The following is a 19,800-nucleotide window of genomic DNA, read 5'->3' on the forward strand; positions in this document are numbered from 1 at the left end:
CAGCATCAGAAGCCAAGCCACGCTCGAGCTGAATAAAAGATATTGAAATTCCTACATTATTCATTTTATGTGGTGCACCTTTTGCAGCAGACGCAGATCAACACAGCGTACACACACACACTCAGCATGAAAGTGGTACAATACTTAAAATGAACACTGATTTAAATCATTTGCTTTGTTCCATATATGTAATGGTGCATATCCAGGTATCAGTTTTTGCTTTTAGATACTCACACAATGAAGGTTACAAACAAAAAAGCTTTCAAAATGCAAACTTGTTAAACAAAGAGCACTTCTCCTCCCAGACATTATCCAGCCACGATTGTTGCTGTTGGGTTTTTTTTTTTTGCTAGAAAGTGATGCCAGCGTACTACAGGTCCAGTTTTAGAAAGCAGCCGTTATGAAATGAATATTTGATGAGGTATGCGCTCCCCATTGCTGGCACCTAATCTGATTTTGGAAGACTGTAACAAGGTTTTAGCATCTCCACCTCCTCCGCCACCCCCCCCCTCTCGTTTTATAAATGGTCGTATGAAAGAGTAGTCCTAATGGAAAAAGCGAGCCCATTTCCAGACGGAATAATTCCCTCCTTCGTAATCTAAATGGCTCAGAGTTAACATTTGTCAGTTGTCAAGTACAGGACGGTGGGGGTTGGGAGGGGCTCCAGCAGACGGGCGGCACATTAGATTACAAATGGTAAGTGTGCCAGTTTTGAAGCCACATAAAGTTGTCGGACCACAAGATTTTTTTTTTTTGGCGACAAAAGACGTATCTCGCTGCCTAGTCAGCACGTGTACACCCAAGCAGTGTCATTTGTTATGGGAGCTGCGCACAGTGGGTGTGATTCAAGAGCACACCCTTGCACTGTGACCTTGGGAGGAGAGGTGGAGCAGGGAAGAGTGAACGATGCTGCCAGAGTTGGCCAGAGCCGTGACCTTGTCATGGCCCCACTTTTTCTCCTTTGTTTTTGTCTCTCTCAGCTGCTCCTGTTCTGGGTTTCTCAGTTTAGGTGTAAAGAATCCTCTTTTTTTCCACATTTTTTCCTTTGATTGCATTGTCCTTTTTCAGCACAATACGTATACGTATTTCTCTGAAAATTACTTTAGTTATATGATGTCACATACTATCTCTTTCTCCGTAGTGTGTGCTATGGCAGTGAGAAACTGTCTGGAGTGTCAGCAAGCCCAATTCAAGCATGGCTCAGAAGCCTCAGCACGCAGCTATACAGCCATGCCCAGCACTTCCATGGGAGCAGCCATGTCTGCAGCCGCGCAGGCAAGTATCCCAACTCCTCTCCTCACTTTATTATGTTGCACTTTTTGTACACATCCTCTGCTGTTTTAAATTTGTATAATTGTTTTCTCTAAAATACTAATAAATCTCAGTAATAGAGTGCTGCACGAATTAGTCCTAAAAACTGTAAATTAGTGAGCATTTTTGCACTTCCCTTATCTTGAAGTCATTGGTGTTTTTTAAAAAAAGATTTTTGGTTAGATGCCTGTAATAAGGCCTGTAAGCATAAGAGATTTTCATTTTTTGTTCTACAACATAAAATATGTCAATATGAATACATGAATTCTGAAGCTTTTATGTGTCTTTAAAATGTGGTTGCTAACAAATGACTAAATGAGACTACAGAGCACCATCATGCTGAACACTGTTTTACAGCCTTGTTGTGGTGGCAACTTTAAGTCATGTGACCATGGTGTTTTTTGTTTATAGCCTTACGTCAGCTTTTCACTTCTGCTAATTGCATTTATGCTTAAAAAAATCAAAAAAGTGGTGGTTCATTTGTGAAGATTACCTTGCTTAGCTAAACATGTAAGTCTCATAAACGATTGTTTACCACAGAGCTTATTTTCTGCAATGATCCATAATCCAGTGAAAAAATCCCATGGGCTTTATTGTCAAGGGAACAAGGTGATGTTAACTTCCATGTTGGCCTACTTATAAATATTATCCCTGCAATACTTTTTACACTCTCATTTTGAAGTTCTTTTACACTTAAAAATGCCCACATCTTCCTTTGCTCTTTTCCCAAACTCAATAGTAACCCAGAAGCAGCTCTGCCCTTTGTCTTGCTCACCAACAACCACCAAGTGTTATTGCATTAGCTCATGTCTTATTATATTACCACACTGGTTGCTATTTCTGACACCAGACGAGGCCTTTTGTCATTGCCCCTTTGATTTGATACAGTGACTTCCAGTAAAGTCGTGTTGTTCTTCCCTGAACCGGGTGTTAAAGCTCATTTATAATGCAGCGGCTCTATAGAAAAGCCATTATGTTAAGGACATGATCCCAGGAGGGATAGCTTCCCTAATCTTTGAAACCTTACCCTGCTCCATGAAATGCCCATGGATTAATAAACATCCTGATTGGTGTAAAAGTGCATGTGCTGCTTGGGAAAGAATAATAGATTTCATGTGGTGATGGTTTGATTTACCTTCTTACATGCAGAGTCCTGTTGATGCAGTGACGGGTGGGATTTCTCCAGTCAGAGACCTGGACCGGCTTCTCCAGGACATGGACATCAACCGCCTCAGGGCTGTTGTCTTCAGAGATATCGTGAGTTGTACAGAAAACACATTTGTGCAATGTACAAGCACAACACAGTGTGCATAAAATGTACTCCTCTAATACTGCTTACTGAAGAAGACACAGATCATTTAGTGTTTTTTGTTTGTTTCAGGAGGACAGTAAGCAGGCTCAGTTTCTGGCGCTTGCTGTTGTCTACTTCATCTCAGTCCTCATGGTGTCAAAGTACCGCGACATCCTGGAGCCCCACAATGACAAGAAACACCCTCAACGATCCCAGTCTGCCAGGAGCACAGGTATACAGCAGCTCAAAAAAAAAACCCAAAACAAGACATCTGAAATATGTCTCTGCAGAGGAAGATCATACTGCTATCTGTAATGTCGTTGTAGTGGTATCTCTAATGTAGCCATTTTTCTCTGCTTTTGATGCCTAAGAAAGCCTTGTTTGTTTAGATTTTTGAGGTTTTTAAATTTATACAGTATTGTACTACACATTATTAAACCACAGCATAAGAAAAAAGAGAGTTTAGAAAAGTCTGAAAAGCAAAACTATTTTTACCTGAAGAAAACAAACAAACAAACAGAAACAATGGTTTTTTTTTGCTGTTTTCATCTCATGACCCGTTGTAGGCATTCAACACCAAAGTTGGAAACTGCTGTAATTAATTTCTTATGTGGCATGGATTTATTCCTCACATTTCGTCTCTATTATCTGTGCCCTCTTAGATAGTGGTGCCATTTCTGGTGGAGTAGAAGTGGAAAACGGTGTCTCTCTCCGGCGGTATGACTCTGGCATTGGTGATGACCACACCTCAACCGCCGCAAGCGAGGCAGACCTGTCATCCTCTGGCGTGACTCACGGCCCAGACGCCATCTCAGAGGCCCTGTCTACTCTGTCCTCTGAGGTCAGACCTTCTCTGCCCGCTGATTCAAAGGGCAAGAATGTGAAGGACATCCTGCGCAGCCTCGTGAGCGCTCCAGCTGATGATATCATGGTGGACCCGAGTCTGCTGCCTCCAGCATTTCTCGGGAGTGTGGGCGACGCGGCCAGAGACTCATCACTACAGTTCCGCTCCTTTGATAGGTGAGTGCTCAGGTTGAAACATGGCTTGAAATACACATATAAGACCACATGTTTTATAGAAATTAATATTTTTCTGCTCTGCACATTGGTGATCATGGGAAAAAAAAATCAGGGTCAAAATTCCTCTGGTGCAGACCTGACAGCTTTATCAGTTGCTCAGGAGTGCATATGGTGCATATACGCTTGTGATTCTCCAGCTTCACAGTTGACAGTTTCATACCATTTATCCCAACATGACTGCAGGGGACTTTTGAAAGTCAGACCTTGAAGACATCTCAGCTTGGTATCCTCAGAGGAGGTGGATCTTGAAAAACATTCTGTAACAGAAACCCTTTTGAACCGGCAGGAATCGTAGTCTCCGACTCTTTCCCCCTCACTCGCATTGTTCTTTCTTTTTGCTGTCGATCTAAGTCCTCATCCTGAGCAAACTGCCTTACAAAGAGCATGTCTTAAGGAAAACAGGAGTCATGTCTGGGATGAAGAGACGGAGAGACGAAGCTGGCAGGAAGCTGTTTCTTTTCACCGTGTCACTGATATTTAACGACTCTCTTTTTCATCTCTCCTGCCGCTCGTCTCTCGCTGTCTAACATTTGAAGCGTTATCCCCCTTTTTTCTGGCATAAAAGCTGTGTAATTTGCATTACCCCTGGAGGTGCAGGGCTGAACAGGAGTCAGGAGTGAGGCTTCAAAAGCAGAGCCGGGTACTGAAGCCGCAGACGGACCCAGGTGAGAGAGGATGGTCACCGGTCTGGTTTGCATTTGGAGCGATGGTTCTGAGACAGACGTTCACAAACGGCAGAGGGGGGGGGGGTGGTAGAGGTTGGGAGCGATGGGAGAAGGGGGAGAAAGAAGTCTCCATGGGGGTGATGTCAAGTCAAGGTTCTCATGTACTGAAGAAAACATTTTTCTGTTTCTGTCTCTCGCTCTCGCTCTCACAAACACACTTAGGCAGTCTGCCTACCCCCAACTGTGGGAATTCCACGGCATCTCTGTGATCGCGTGTCTTTATCTGAGGAATGCTTTGTCAGGTCTCAGGGCACTCCTCATATCAGGGGGATTAGACTGGCTCCTGTCCACTGAGCGCACTCAGTAGGAAGAGAGGACGTCAGGAGAGCTGGAGAACATAGACTAACAGCTCGCTCGTTGCCTATGGGAGCCTCTTCATGCAAGGCATACAGCCCAGCACGGAGAGCAAACCTTACCCCAGCTCCCTTTTAAGAGGAAATAAAAGCCTCTCTGAGGGTGTTCATGCACACATTGTAGAGCTGTAACTAATTATTTTGTTATCAGTTAAAACATATGGCTGGCAGTATTCTATGTTTTTGTTATTTTTAACAAATCCCATGAAAAAACACCACAATAACATTAAACTAATCCATTTTTTCCAATAATTTTCAACTTCCAAACCCCGTCTTTGGCTTTCAGCCCCAAACTCACTGCTTCCTACTGAGGATTTAGATATATATATTTTTTCTTTTTTTACAAAAACACTTAATAATTTTCTAAAACAGCTTGACACTGTCATAAGCAACCGTCACTTTGAAGTAATATTGTCAGCTATGGATTAATACATATTTATATACATTTAATACATTTTTTGCTCTATTTTACAGCACGACAGTGTACAGTATTTGGGATGAACTCAAGGTTAATATACAGACAGAGCAAATGATAGTGCTTGCACAGCTCCAGATCTTGAACAATGTATCTTATGCACGGCTGTGGCAAGGATAAAAAAAAACAAAAACAGAACACTGTCACTCAAAGATAAATAGGCTAGTCTTCTTATTAATTGTGGCCAAAAAAATCACAAGCCAAAAAGCATTTTCTCCATATGCCAACATTGTAAAAGTGACATCTTAAGCTGATGACAGGACACCTCGAATTGCAAACATGGTCAATTAGGACTCTTTCCATCATGAAACTTTGATTCATGGTGGTTTTATATTTGCAAAACTTTGTTTTCCTGAAACTGAAAAAAGCATTTAAACTACATATGTAGGGGCACCCCAAGCTGACCTGGTAGAACAGACGCCCCCATGTATGTGTCTCTCCCCCTTTTTTTAATAAAGGCCAAAAAAGCCCCCAGTAAAAATCTAAAAAAAAATAATTAAAAAAAAATCTGTGACATCAACACATTGTAAAGTCTATGAGCTGAGTGGGAACTCGCAGGAGGGGCCGGCGAGAGAAACACTCCTGCACATATTCAATCGGCTGCATACGAGTAAGTAAACTTGGGAGCAAGAAACTTATGGTGAATGCAAAAGGTCAGCAACGAATAGGTGCCATCTTGGCATCAGGTATCTAGCTATTATTACAGTATTAAGTGTGGCTGAATTTTTTAAATTCTTTGTCCAAAACAAATAAAACGACTAACTTATGTATCTTGTATGAACCTATGGGTGAATGCCAGTGCTCTGTTTGTTTTAATAAACGGACACAGACAAAACTTGTTAGTAGGTTACTTTAATGTTGATTTTGGCCTTTTTCGTGGGATTTGTTGACAAAAGAATATAGAATATCAACCTGAATTATCCTTTAAGTGAGCTTTTAGTACTTAAGTTAGTTGGTCAGTCTATAAAATGTCACAGTGTTGTGAAAAATTACCATCACCATAACCTAGAATCCACTGTAATAAAATACAGTGACATGACTTTGATATAAAACAATGAAAAACAGCAAACATTCAGATGAGAAACCTTAAAACACCTGAAAATTCGCCTTTCTTTTTATCTCAGCAGCCTAAAAAAGTGGAATATTGATTAAAAATGATGAGTAAGTGATAAATTGACTTGACTGTTTCAACAAAAAACATATGCACACATTCAAACCTTTCTTCCACCCATATTCCCAGTGATCCCTCATTTTCATACCTCAATGCCAAGGTGCCAAATTATTTTGATGTCTCCTGGTCAAAACTTCCTGACTATCCATATCTTGCACTGGCTTTAAGCCTGTATTTATTCTCTTATCTCCTGAGGTTACCTTTCTTTATCAGCCTGCTGTCTCCTCACCCTTACCAATTCTACCTACCACATATGTAGATATGCTCTGTGTTTATTATCTTCCTGTAATGAATCTATCACTGCTCAGCATCTCCCACAAACCAGTAAGTCTCCTAGTGACACCAGTACAAGCCAGATCTGATATTCTGCTCTGACATCTCCTGCCAAAACATGGCAACTCTGCACTTACCCAGAGGGCTGGATTTACGAGACCAATGTATGAGAGAAGCTGGGATCTCCCAGATAAAAACTGGGGGGCTGGTCAGGGGGTGAAGTATCTCTACTGATTTATTTACTAGTGGATTTCTCCCATCCATTTCTCAGCCATGCCCCTGTTATGACAGCTAGTCTGCAAATATTTGCTGACACTAACCAGAACTAAACAGTGTCATTGTACAAGCCGATGATTTAGACGGCATGGTTCTGCAGAATATGTGAGTGTTAGACATTGGGATATACATGGTGCAGTTGTTTGCATTCCTGGCCGCGGACTCTGCATGCATGTGAACGTTGATGTACAGATGAGTTGTGTTGATGCTGAAGTGTTGTTAATGTGCCGCTTAGGAAGAGGGTAAGCATGTTGGACACAAACAAAACTGAAAGAGTGAAGGACTGTAGCTCCTTTTTCATTTTCTGCATCACACTTTAAAACAATTGAGGTTCTGTGAGCCACTGATCACTTTTTTGTAACCTGCAGTTGTTGGCTGTAAAAATTACATGTTTTAGGTTACCTAAAGTTTGTTTATATTACCTAAAGTTTTTGAGACTCACATTAGGACCTAATCAATATGTTATTATTATTAGGTTCTTAGGTTTTGATTAATATATTTGAGAAGAAGCTTCAGTTTTCATCAACCAATATTTTTCTTATGCAAACACTTTATATAAACATTTTTAGCCACATGTCCTCTAAAATTATCTTTATAATGTTAAATGTTAAAAGATATCTACTGGAGCAAAACATTTCAAATTTGAAAAGTAATGATGATCACAGTAGTAAATTTCAACTGGAAATCTTACTGGAAATCAAATCAACATTAAAGGGTAACCCCACTCAAAGAAAAAAAGAACTTTTTTTCCTGTTACCTGTAGTGCCATTTATGTGCTACAATGTTTTGGTGTGAGTTGCTGAGTGTTGGCGATATCAGTGTAGTGATGTCTGCCTTCTCCATAATGAAGCTAGATTGCATTATGCTTGTGGTTCTCTAAGCACACAAAAAATATATAAAAAAAAACCAACTCAACAGCAATGTCGCTTTCCAGAAATCAGAACCTGCTTACTCAGGATAATCCACAGATCTTGAGCATTCTAATGCAATAAAGTATGTCCTTTCTATCGAGCTACACACACCAAAATCACTTCATGCAGCATGCATGGTAGCACTTAGCTGGCTGACGTTACAGTTCAGCTGAGGAGGAGGCTATTAATGTCTACATCTTGCACTGTTACGAGCATGACGGTCTCGGCCATGAGTAGATGCGCACTTCCTTCTGCGTAGTGATACTGTTGGTGGGTTTAGTTTGGTAGAAAGGAAGTAGTTTCTACATTAAACTGCTCACAACAAGGTCCGTAGATCATCTTGAGTAACCAGGTCATGATTTCTAAAAAAATACATGGCTTTTGAGCTTTTCAGATGTATTTTTGGCGCTTTGAGCAACACAAGCTGAGTGCCATCTGGCTCCATTATAGAGAAGGAGAAGGCAGACATCTCTGGGCTGACATCTACAACACTCGGCAACTCTCATCAAAACAATCTAGATTGCTAAGTAGCACTATAGGTAAAAGAGAAAAAAAAGTTTTATTTCAGGGTGCAAATGTGCCTTTAAAGAATCAAACTACAGATAAAACCACATCCAGCAAAATATTTTAAACTTAAATGAAGAAAATCAGAGCTTAAAGTACATTTAGAATGCAGCCTATTTAACATTTATTGTACTACTACACTATATTCGCTACAAAAAATCGAGCCAGTATTACCACATGCTTTATCACACATACATTATGGTATTGTGATATGAGTGCCCTGTACAGTATACATATCCTCTTTAAAGTGATTTATTAACTAGCTGCATAAAACATACAAAATTCACCAAAGCCAGACGACATGATACCTCCCAACATGCCTCTCTGAGTTACAAGAGAAGGGCTGCACTCCAGTAACTACAGTATATGCATGTACAAAAACACCTGCACATACATATTATTATGTGCATACCTATCCACACACTGCATAAAGTATACAGTTAATATATTATAACTTTTTTAACTCTTCAGGCAAAATTTCAATTTTTTCTTCCTGTGCTTTATGTTTTCTGGCTTTGCTTTGTTATAAATAAGTCCAACCAATGCATTTCTGATGCAAATCCCATGCACGTATACATATGTCCACACACTCACAAACACATGAAAAACATCGAGATTCTGCTATTCTCATACTTTGCGAGCCCCTTAGGTCCCAGTTGCACCCCTCATTAATCACCGATGTCATCAAGTTAATGCCCCTCCCACACCAGCCATCATCGGCCAATCACAGCTTGAGATGCCGTGGCGTTAAACGCAGTAGATTTGACAGTAGTGTGTACATGCAAATGTGTCTGTGTGTATGTCAACGAACAACAGTTTGAACATTCACATGCATGGGGCTGCATGAAACAAGGGTGAAAGGGGAGATCAAAGCTCTGCCGGGGGTATGCCCCCCTCCCTCACATGAGTTGGCTCTGTTAACACTCTAGAGGATGGTATTTTTACACACACGCACACACACACACTCAAACACATACACACCACTGACACTTCCTTACTCATTCTCGCTCTCGTTTTACCTAAAATAGCAGAGATTACTGGAATCACAGTGTTTACTGCACTTATCCATTGTAGGTTAAAACCTTTAAATAATTCAGCCTTAGCCCAGCACACACACACACACGCACACACACACACACACACACACACACACACACACACACACACTGCCGTGGGCTCCTGTTTGTGGGTTGAGTGGGGCCGCTGACGGCTGATTAATCGACTGGGGCGGCCCACTCATGATAAGTGTGGCTAATGACCTGCTGAATAATTCACTGGGCCTTTGCTGGGGAACAGATGGAAGGCCAAACACATACATGGACATGTTCACTGGCAGACTCGCGCACACTTGTGCACTCGTGAATTTATTTGTACTCTCTTATGCATATATTCAGGTATTTTTTGGACACAATCTCACACACAACCAAACACACACTCTCAGCCTGCACACACCAGGCGGCCTCCGTCTCTCTGTCTCCCTCCTCTGCTGTTGACACCTGGGGTGCATCACGTCAGCACCGCCCTTGTTCCCTGATACCACCACCCAGCCTATTCTCTATCAGAACAAAAAAAGGTTACCAGATACTTTTATCTCTGCTCTTTCAAGCTATCAATACTGGTTTCATTTTGTCCAATCGCTACGTCTGTTTTTATGTATCAGTCTGGACCTTCTCATTATGTGTTTGTATTTTAAACACTGCTGTCAAGCCACTGGGATCCGTTTATGCAGCTCTATTATCTTTAAATCATAGATCAGGCAAAGCAAAGGTCAGCTGTCAGGGTTTAACATTCACAGTAACTTTTAATAGATCTGATCACCTGCCTTAAATCAGCTGAAAACCCCTTTTGATGCTGCAGCCAGCTATCTGTCTGCACCGCAGGGAGCCAGACCCCGCTATCCTCCTGTGTGTGCATAAAAACGTGAACACACGCTGACTGGGAATGTGCAGGAATGTATGTTAGCTCTTTTTTTGTGTGCCGCCCATCTTTTCTTTCCATATTCAAATTTTGTGCATATTTGGTGCATGCTTGCGTAACGTGGTGAGCCTGCCCTGGTTTGCGTTTTTGAGAGGGAGCAGTAGCCAGTGATTAGACACTGCTTCCTCTGTGTCAGCACTGATAAGCAGGGCCAGGCTCTCTTTGATATGGCCAGTGGTCTGTCAGAGCCTTGGTCTAAGCTGACAGCTTATCTGCATGCTGCTCTCCTCCCATCTGCTGTTCGCCGGATGGGAATTGAACTCCACTCAGTCGTACCGCATCACTACGAGAAACACTTCCTGTGACTTTACAGGAGGAACATCTAGAGTAGTAGCATTATCACTGAATAGATAACTGTGTTTAGAAATTTAAGCAGCTGTCAATGATCAGATATTTGTTTCAACCTAGAAAAAAGTTGTTTTAGCAGTTTTAGTAAAAGTGAATGTAAAAATTAACCAAAGCTAAAGCTTAATACTTTTTTATTACCAGCAAAAATGTGGGTATAAGTACTGAGAAAGCTCAGCCATTAAAAGTTGGAATCAAATGCTTTGTTAGATTTTCTTACTTTAATCTTTAAACGAAATATTTCTGGATCTAAAAAATGACAATAAATAGAAGAAGTCCTGCACACTTTCTTGTTTACTGCTGAAACTTTCATCAGTTGTGGTAAATTAGTCCTCAGAGGATGGTTTGAAAAAAAAAACAAACTTTTTGGATATACATACCATAACCCAGGTATCATATTGGCACTGTATAGTGAATGATTTTTTAAAAAATGCAACAATATAATACTACATGTGTCACAGGGATTGCAAAAAGTCTTAGTTTATGTGGTAGAAGTTGAAAACATTCATCCAAAGTGGGCTTGATTTGATATGACAGAAATATAACCTGCACATTGCTGGTACACAACATGCTGTGATGCCAAAGACTAGGTTAGCAAGCAAAATGAAATGCATTTTTGTTCTATTAGAATTGGCTGTGGTCAAGTAAACAACAAGACTATCAAGAATAAAGACTGCTGCTGGTAGCTACTGGTTTGTAGCAAGATGTATGTAATTATTTTAAACTATTTTTGTGATGTGGCCTTGGAATTACTCTTTAAGTCTTATGTATAGATGGAGTTGGTGTTGTTCCAGCCATACTGTGTACATTAGAGCCTTATCAAGCTCCTTGCGAACCTTTGCTGTTAGCATTGTCTTACAGTTGTGTCAAGGTGACACTTAAGGGAATAATTTGTCATGTCTCTCTACAGAAGTGTCGTCGTTGCACCCAAGAAAGTGGGCTTGACACCATCCCCAGGCACTTCCATGACGGTTCCAGCAGCCACTGCTGCATCTGTGTCTGGTGGGACACCTATGGACAGTGTCGCTGTAGTGTCTTCTGGAGATGCCTCCCAGGGCGCCTCTGCAGACTCTGCAGCAAGTAAGTACACAAAGACACATACTAAATTTTTAGGAGGGCAGTCTTCAGATAAGTCATAACCTGGATGAGACATCCATGAAAATGTCTATTTATGTAGAGATTTTGCACCTCTGCGTGGCTACAAAAATAACGTTGCTGCGCTGTACAATGTAAGCCAGCTGCTAAAGGCTTGAGAAGAAAACATGGAACAAGAGAGATGCACTGATTAAGTAGAGTAGAATTTTCCCAAATATAACTGTTTATATATTAAAAATAAAGACACATGTAAAATCATAATTACTAGATCAAACATGAATGCCAAAATATGTAGAAATAAAAGAAAAGGGATGTTATGTTAGTGATTTCTCATTTAAGTATGAATTAAAGTGAATGTATAAAATACAATAAAACATATTAAAGTCACATCTTTTTTTATTGCACCAATTCTCTTATTTTTACTGATTCAGCAGTGACCGTAAATAATGACTGAATGGCCAGCTATTTTTTTTGTCACATTCTCCTATGTTAGTGTGTGTAAAAATGTAATGTTTTTTCACTGAGGAGTCTGTGTGTGTTTAAGAGAGGAGGGAGTGACTTGAGAGTGGGGTTCGTGTGTTTTAGGAGATTATGCATTCACTGTAAAATCAGGCTGGGGAGTGTTTGTGTGTGTGTGTGTGTGTGTGTGTGTGTGTGTGTGCGTGCGCGCGTGCATGTGAATAATGATAAGTGTTAAAGCTGTATGCACAGGGTGCTTTGTGTCAGCGAGCAGTGTTGAGTAAATATGCTTTGTGAGCATGCTAGTGTGTTTTAGTGGGGCAGTGGGAGGACTAATGGAGACGTTCATTTACTCCTCTTTGTTTGAAGGAGCTACTTCAGCTGGAGAGGGATACTCTCACCAGGCCCACATGGCGCTGCTTAACACCTTGCATGCACACACACACACACACACACGCACACACATTCCAGCCCACATTACACTGTCTGTCATTCCTTAAGAGTTATCCCTGCTTGGAGACTGTCCTGGCTGGAAAAACAAGCCCGCTGAAACACCAGAGGAATCCCCCTCCTCCATATTCAGCTGGGCATTAGCTTATTTATGAGCCACAGGGAAGTGAATTTACTGCCAGATCAATCAAACACGGACTTTGTACCGTTTGTGCCTCTGTCTCCAGAATTAAGTCGTAAAGCACCTTTTAGTTGCATAATGAAACAGTCACAAAAACAGCCCAGAGGACTAAATTGGTATGTAATGACTTAATGTGTGAAAACAATTTTAAGCAAGCAGCAGCATTTCACATTCCAACACAGGTGTATCACTGAAAATATTACTTACAACAAATGCTTACTGTTGTGCGTTTGTTTGATATATGGCTGACATATTAAAAAACAGCATTCCAAAATAATCTCACTGTTTTAGGTGTGACTGCAGCTGACACTGAAATGTTGCCAGCCTTTCAGCGCACAATTTAGAGGTTTCCATCATGAAAACCTCTGAATTGTATATTGATAAGGAAGACATATTGTGCTTGGAGTACATCATCCACTATCTGACCATAAAATTATACTTGTACCCCCACTTGCCCTATTTGATCATAAATCCCCTTCTTCTATACATTTGAATGGAGGCCATTGTATTATTTCGTAAGATGCATGTTTCCGCACAGGTTTATGGTGCTACCCTGGTCGTATAATGTATAACCGTGTGTGTGTGCGAGCGTGTGCGTGTGTGTGTATAGCGTCTTATTCTTGTCCAACATCCAGACTAATAACAGAGTTCTTTGGTTTCTCCCTGCAGCAGGCGGCCAGGTTCCAGCCAGCGCGAGCCTGCCATCTGTCCCCCCACTCTCCCCTGTGACCCAGAACACAGCCCCCAATATGAGGTGATTCATCTTCTTTTCTCCTCTCTCTCTCACATACACACATGCACACACACAGGCGCATATACTATCAGGTTTTTATGCACATAAGCATCAGATATTAATGCATACCCACTGACTGTTGCTTTGCCCTAATTATATTTTTCAGATATTTAACTGATGTTATATTTTTAAATTTGGCATCTACTTCTCTTATTTTGAAGTTGCATGTCAGTTTCATTTTAAGTAGCATTTACCATGTTTTAAAAGGGGGATCTCAACAGAAAATAATAAAACATGAGCAAAATTTGACATAACATCAAACGAATAACAAAAGAAATGAGACAATTAAACAATACCAAATATGACAAAACACAACAAAAAGAAGGCAAAAAGCAAACAAGAACAAAAAACAAAACAAGAAATATCAAGTAAACACAGACACAGAAAATCAGAGGGTCATTCTCCGAACTGAGCATGAAATTGATCATTCAATCATAGATTATACAAAAGTGTTTATGTATTTTTGGGTTGCATTTCCAGTATCTCAGAGCGCCTGGAGCATGCTCTGGAGAAGGCAGCTCCTCTGCTGAGAGAGATCTTTGTGGACTTTGCCCCCTTCCTCTCTCGGACCCTGCTGGGCAGCCACGGACAAGAGCTCCTCATTGAGGGCACGAGTAAGTACAACATCACAGAGACTCATTACAGATACCATTTTCTTGAAGGTCACTTTGTTGTTTTTTTTAACTTCCTCTCAGACCTCAACTGTGGAGCATCTTTGTCCTCATTTAAATGCAATAACATATCCAGGCTGCTGTTAATCTAATAATGTGATGAGTGTGCGTTGAGGCCAGAGCTGGTAGTTGTGCTGAAGGTTTCTAGGGGTCCAGGTCATAGGCCAGGCCACTAATAGCAGTGTTTGGGATGTCTGCTGCCACCAAACAAAATGGAAAGTTGATTGATAGCTGCAGGGGGGCTTGAAGAGAAGGCAGGGGGAGGTGTGTGTGTGTGTGTGTGTGCGTGCGTGCGTGTGTGTGTGTGTGTGTGTGTGTGTGTGTGTGTGTGTGTGTGTGTGTGTGTGTGTGTGTGTGTGTGTGTGTGTGTGTGTGTGTGTGTGCGTGCGTGCGTGCGTGCGTGCGTGCGTGCGTGCGCGTGTGTGTGTGTGTGTGTGTGTCTGTCTCTGTGTCATACGAAGAGCAACTGAAAGACCAAAGGCTACTCTGCCTTCTTCCCGTCTGTGCATGTGCATCACACTCTGGACACTCTAGTGGCCCCCTGCCCTCTAAAAGCCCAGGACTTGCCATTAGGGATCAATGGGACATATGCCGACTAAGTCAGGCCTGTAATACAAGGCCCAAATATGTATTAGTTTACAGTAACATCATGTCGGCTCATTAGGCCCATCAATACTATCTGCTCTCTTGCAGATGGTACAAGGTTAGGTAATCCGTATCTGTCTGTGTGTGTGTACTGATGACCACAAGCACAGAGGAAGGTTTATGAAATAGAACACACGAATAATTGTTTAAAATAGGGGTCAACCGATATTGGTTTTTCAGGGCCGATACGGATACAGATTATTAGTAGTTAATGAGACCGATAACCGATATTTGGAACCAATATGCATTTCCATTGAAAATTACAGTCTCTCTGTGTGAAATATAACAAACTCCAACAAAAAAGTTTGAATGCCTTCAGCAAATGATTAAGCAAAACTGAAACTTTCAATGTCAAATACAGCAGCTTTTTTTATAAAGTCCAATGAAAATTTAAATAAAAAATGAATAAATAAACAAAAGAAATTTTAAAAATACGGTTTAAAAGTTCCTCCACTGCACACTTTCTTTGCACTTTTTAATTAATTATTTTTTTCTGGCAATCATTTAAATAAAACACACATACGGATAATCTACAAAATGCCAAATATCGGCCCCAATAATCGTCCAGGCCGATAATCTGTCGACCCCTTGATAATTAACAAATGTATGAATCCCTTTCTTTCATTCTTCTCTAGGTCTGGTGTGTATGAAGTCCAGCAGCTCAGTGGTGGAGCTCGTCATGCTTCTGTGTTCACAGGCAAGTCTGGCATCTATATCTTTTCTTACCCCTCCGCTTTTCCAACGATGTGATTTATCAGGCTCACCTTGAGTGCAGTAAATCCACAGCACAGAGTGGAGACAGTGAGCCATCCGGCGCCTTATCTTTCCCTCCACACTACCTTGTCTACCTTCCCACGTTCACCCCGTCACCGAGTGAGGGGCAGAGAAACCGGATAGAAGGCATCTCTGACCGCAAATATTGGTTTGAGGGTCAAGGGTGGCCGACCTGTCCGCGTCACCTCTGACCCGAGCGCCGGCCCTTGTGGCCTGGCCAAACTGATGAGGAGGGATAATGTAGATTTGATGGTGCTTTGCATTGATTATCCCTCTCTTCTCTGTTGTCTTGTGGGTGTTTTGTTGCCAAGTTTATTTAGCTGCTGCCGGATTCATGAATACTAATTCAGGGATCATAAGCAGGCGTGGGCAGATCAATGATCGGGGATGTCAATAGATCACTTCAGGATTGCTGATTAGCATGAAGAGACACAAAGCTACAGAGTGGCTCTTTAATTTAGTGTGTGGACCAAAACACAGCGCACGGTGTACTTTATGTGTAAATGCGTCTCATAAAACGTTGTATTTATTCAGTGGAGAAGCTCTCATTTTTCGCCCTCATATACACACATCCAGTGACAAGGACAACAGATAATAACTCCCCTCTGGCCCTGTTTGTTTGCATCTTTCCCATTTAAAGCACCTCATGAAAAAACAAAGATATCCAATAATACAAAAACACGTCTGATTAATGACGCCTCTCTCACCACTGCGCTTGGCTTTTTATTTTATTTTATCAGCTTTATTTTCTAAAGAAAAAGCGCCTGTCATCTGTTTCCTCCACCTTCTCCCCCTTTTTAACCCCGACTCTGTTTGGTTCCCATTATTCACTTCGCGTCTTCTCTAAAAAGGTAATGCAGTCAGATTACACATCTGTTCGAATGTCAGGGGCTGCGCATAGATTTGCACTAGTGGGACACATGGAGGGAATGCGAGCCCTATAATGTCCAGAGACGAAGGAATAGCAGGAGTGAAAGCTAGATAGAAAACCAAAGAGGGAAGAATGACAGGCTCTAATGCACCTATTTGTCATATCTGTCAGGGTGTTGTTTAATGCTAATCTAATCAAAGGCAGAATCTTGGTGATTGCTCCGCTGCACAGCTCATGCCTCGCTTCCCCCCTTTGGTCCCCAGCCCAAGCTATTTCTTCCTTTCTCTGAGCTCAAAGCTACCCCACCCAATCTCTGCAACACACACACACACACACACACACACACACACACACACACATGCTCCCTCTCAGTGAGGGGAACAGGGATTGGCCAGCGTAGTGTTGATTGCTTCAATAAATCATCCAACCAAATTCTCTCACAGCTAATGCAAATGTAATTTTATTGTTGTGCCGAGGGGGGGAGATGAGCGGGGAGGACGGTAGAGGCGATATGCTGCTTTCCACTGGGGAAAAGAAGAAAACAGGAACAGACTTTCCTCTGGGCTAAATTACTGTGTATAATTATTTGTGTGTTTGTTCTCCTCACGGGGCAGTGAGAGTGAGCCAGTGCCGTGATTGATGACATTATTTAGCAAAGTTTGTCGGGCCCTCTGGCACAGGAAGCGCTCACTCCTCTCACAGGAAGTGCCTCTGTAGCCATGTTGCGACTTCTTCCTGCTTTCCAGCCAACCAGTTGGAGGGAGTAGATGGAGATGATTTTGATTGATTTTTCTCCCCCCTCAACCCCCACACCACCTTCATCGGAGATGCGACGCGATACCATCTCTGTGAAATTGTAATTAATTTCCTGAGCTCTGAGATGGAGTGGAGCCGGGGTGAAGGGTCAGGAGGAGAGGGACTGCAGAGCAGTTTTTAATCAGGGATCCTATGAAAGTTGCATTGGCGGCCACATCAGCTTGGCATTGAGGAGGGGATTGTAAACCGCTGTTTGATAGTGCCCTGTTTCTAAACAACTACAACTGTGCTCCCAATTAAAGGACCATTTTGATCAGACATTAACTGTTGGGGTGGTGTGCTGCCTTGTTCTCCGCTGTAATATTGATCCTCGAAGACTACTGAATATACTGAATACTGAATATACAAAATGAGGATTAATGATCATATACTGTAGTTGCAGAGCAGAGTGCCGCTTAAAATAGTAGAAAGAGTAGAAGCAGGTTGCACAAAACACCTTAAGCTAAGATTTTTTACTTAAAGTTCAAGTTAAGATTCCCATAAAATAAAATTAGTTGCACAAAACACCTTTAAGTCTTCTCCATAAGGGTAAAGGTTCGCTTAGGTTTTTAGGTTTCCTTCTTGTCTTGGTTGTTAGGAATCTCAATACCGTTGCAAAAAAGACCAAGCTACCAAAGTAAGGAAAAGGAAAACTTAAGGTGCCTCTGACTCTTATCTTAACTGGAACATATCTGAGTTTATGTTGCTGAGTAAGAAAATTTAATGAACCCAGTGGGCACACTTGTGATTTTACGCTATAGATTTGAGTGTTTCAATTTCCTCACACATTTGTTGTCTTCTGTTTTAGTATTATGCTTTCTTTTATTGCGTTTCTACAAAAGTATGATCTTTTCTTCCTCTGACCATTTTGTTTTCTTGTCTACTTTTCTGCTGCCATAGGACACTTATGTGAGGCAATACCAAGTGAGAAGATAACGGGTATCTCAGGCAAACAGTCTCCATGAAAACTGTAAAATTTTACAGCTATAAGATCTCTTTAAATGCAGTAAATGCCTTAACATTTCCCCTTAACTAATGACACCTTTTAAGGGATTGTAAACCTTACATAAGTCCCTCAGCTAAGGAGAAATTAAACCCAAAATGTCATACTTAAGGAGAAAATGTAAGGTGTTTTGTGCAACCTGACTGCTACTTACTGCATCTGTGCCTGGAATTGTTGTCACTTCAGGTTGTTGTTAATGCTTTTACAAATTAATTAGCAGATTAGTTTCTCAATTAACTGTTTGCTCAATAAAATGTCAAAACATATTGAAAAATTTGCCATTACAATTTCCCAGGGTATGAGATGACAATTTAAATGCTTGTTTGTTCTACTAACGGACCAAAACACCCGACTATAGAAGACTCAGAAAAACCATCAAATAAACACATTTTTAATAGCTTGTATTTACGATTTTTTTATGCCATTTTTTCTTTAACAGATAAACAGTTAATCCATTAGAGAAGTTGTTGCAGAGTTTTTTCTCTGAGTTGCCCATTTGCTTTACTCAGGATACAGGAATGCTTATAATATAATTTTGAGAGTGTAGTTTGGTGATTATTATGGATACATGGTATTAGAACAATTAGATTGCGAAGATTACTCAAAACACAAGTAAATCGAGAAAATATTTTGTCAGGTTAATATTAAAACATCATAGACCTTTTAGGTTATTGAATGTGATGGCATCCTCAGAGTAGCTCTTGCATATTTCATGACTATCATCAAAGTTTTCTCTTGTGAGCCACACTGAGGATCTTGCTTGTAAAGAACCACTCTCCCCCTCGTCCCGTGGCCCTGATTCGCTCTGACAGTTTCACTCTCCCTCTCACACTTGCTCTCTCTCGTCTCTGTCATGTTTATGGCTAGCGTGTTGTTTCCTGGGTACACCTTTTGAAGTGGCTTCTACCCAAAACATCTGATAAATAAATAATGCGCTGGGACAAGAGAAAGAGCTTTCCAGTGCGCTCGCTGCCGTCCGTTCGGAGCTTTGAGAAATCATCTCATCGGTTACTGGACAGTCTACGATGAGCAGAGGCCCATAAATCTCCTCAGTAGCTGCATTTGTGTCCTGTAGATCAGCCATTATTGTCCGGCCCCTCTGTCAGCCCATCCATCCTTCTGCCATTTATCAGAAATGCATCCTGTATGTGGAGTGGAAGGAACAGAGAGAGCTGTGGAGTGGAGGGGCTCTGGTTTCATGATGGTCAAGTCCAGATATGAAAGAATGCACTGCCTCACATCAACAAATACATATAATGTTAATGCATATAGTGTAATTACTCAAAAATTAATTCTCCTTGATATCTGAAT

General features: G+C 41.3%; 1 protein-coding gene across 7 annotated transcripts in view; it reads left to right on the forward strand.

Moving 5' to 3' along the window:
* The window catches only part of lrba (LPS-responsive vesicle trafficking, beach and anchor containing), a 229,435-nt gene that overhangs the window by 69,248 nt on the left and 140,387 nt on the right, over nt 1-19,800 (forward strand). For 6 of the 7 annotated variants that reach the window (XM_088075889.1, XM_088075891.1, XM_088075892.1 and 3 more), the window contains exons 26-33: nt 1,142-1,275; nt 2,461-2,568; nt 2,693-2,834; nt 3,265-3,622; nt 11,663-11,832; nt 13,607-13,691; nt 14,211-14,344; nt 15,682-15,743. In XM_088075889.1, the coding sequence (XP_087932015.1) occupies nt 1,142-1,275; nt 2,461-2,568; nt 2,693-2,834; nt 3,265-3,622; nt 11,663-11,832; nt 13,607-13,691; nt 14,211-14,344; nt 15,682-15,743 (1,193 nt within the window). The remainder of the gene's footprint in view (nt 1-1,141; nt 1,276-2,460; nt 2,569-2,692; nt 2,835-3,264; nt 3,623-11,662; nt 11,833-13,606; nt 13,692-14,210; nt 14,345-15,681; nt 15,744-19,800) is intronic. The other variant, XM_088075890.1, reaches the window with a different exon arrangement.

This window comes from Plectropomus leopardus, chromosome 3 (assembly GCF_026936395.1).
Source record: "Plectropomus leopardus strain MGB_pleo_1.0 chromosome 3, ASM2693639v1, whole genome shotgun sequence".
Taxonomy (NCBI): Eukaryota; Metazoa; Chordata; class Actinopteri; order Perciformes; family Serranidae; genus Plectropomus; species Plectropomus leopardus.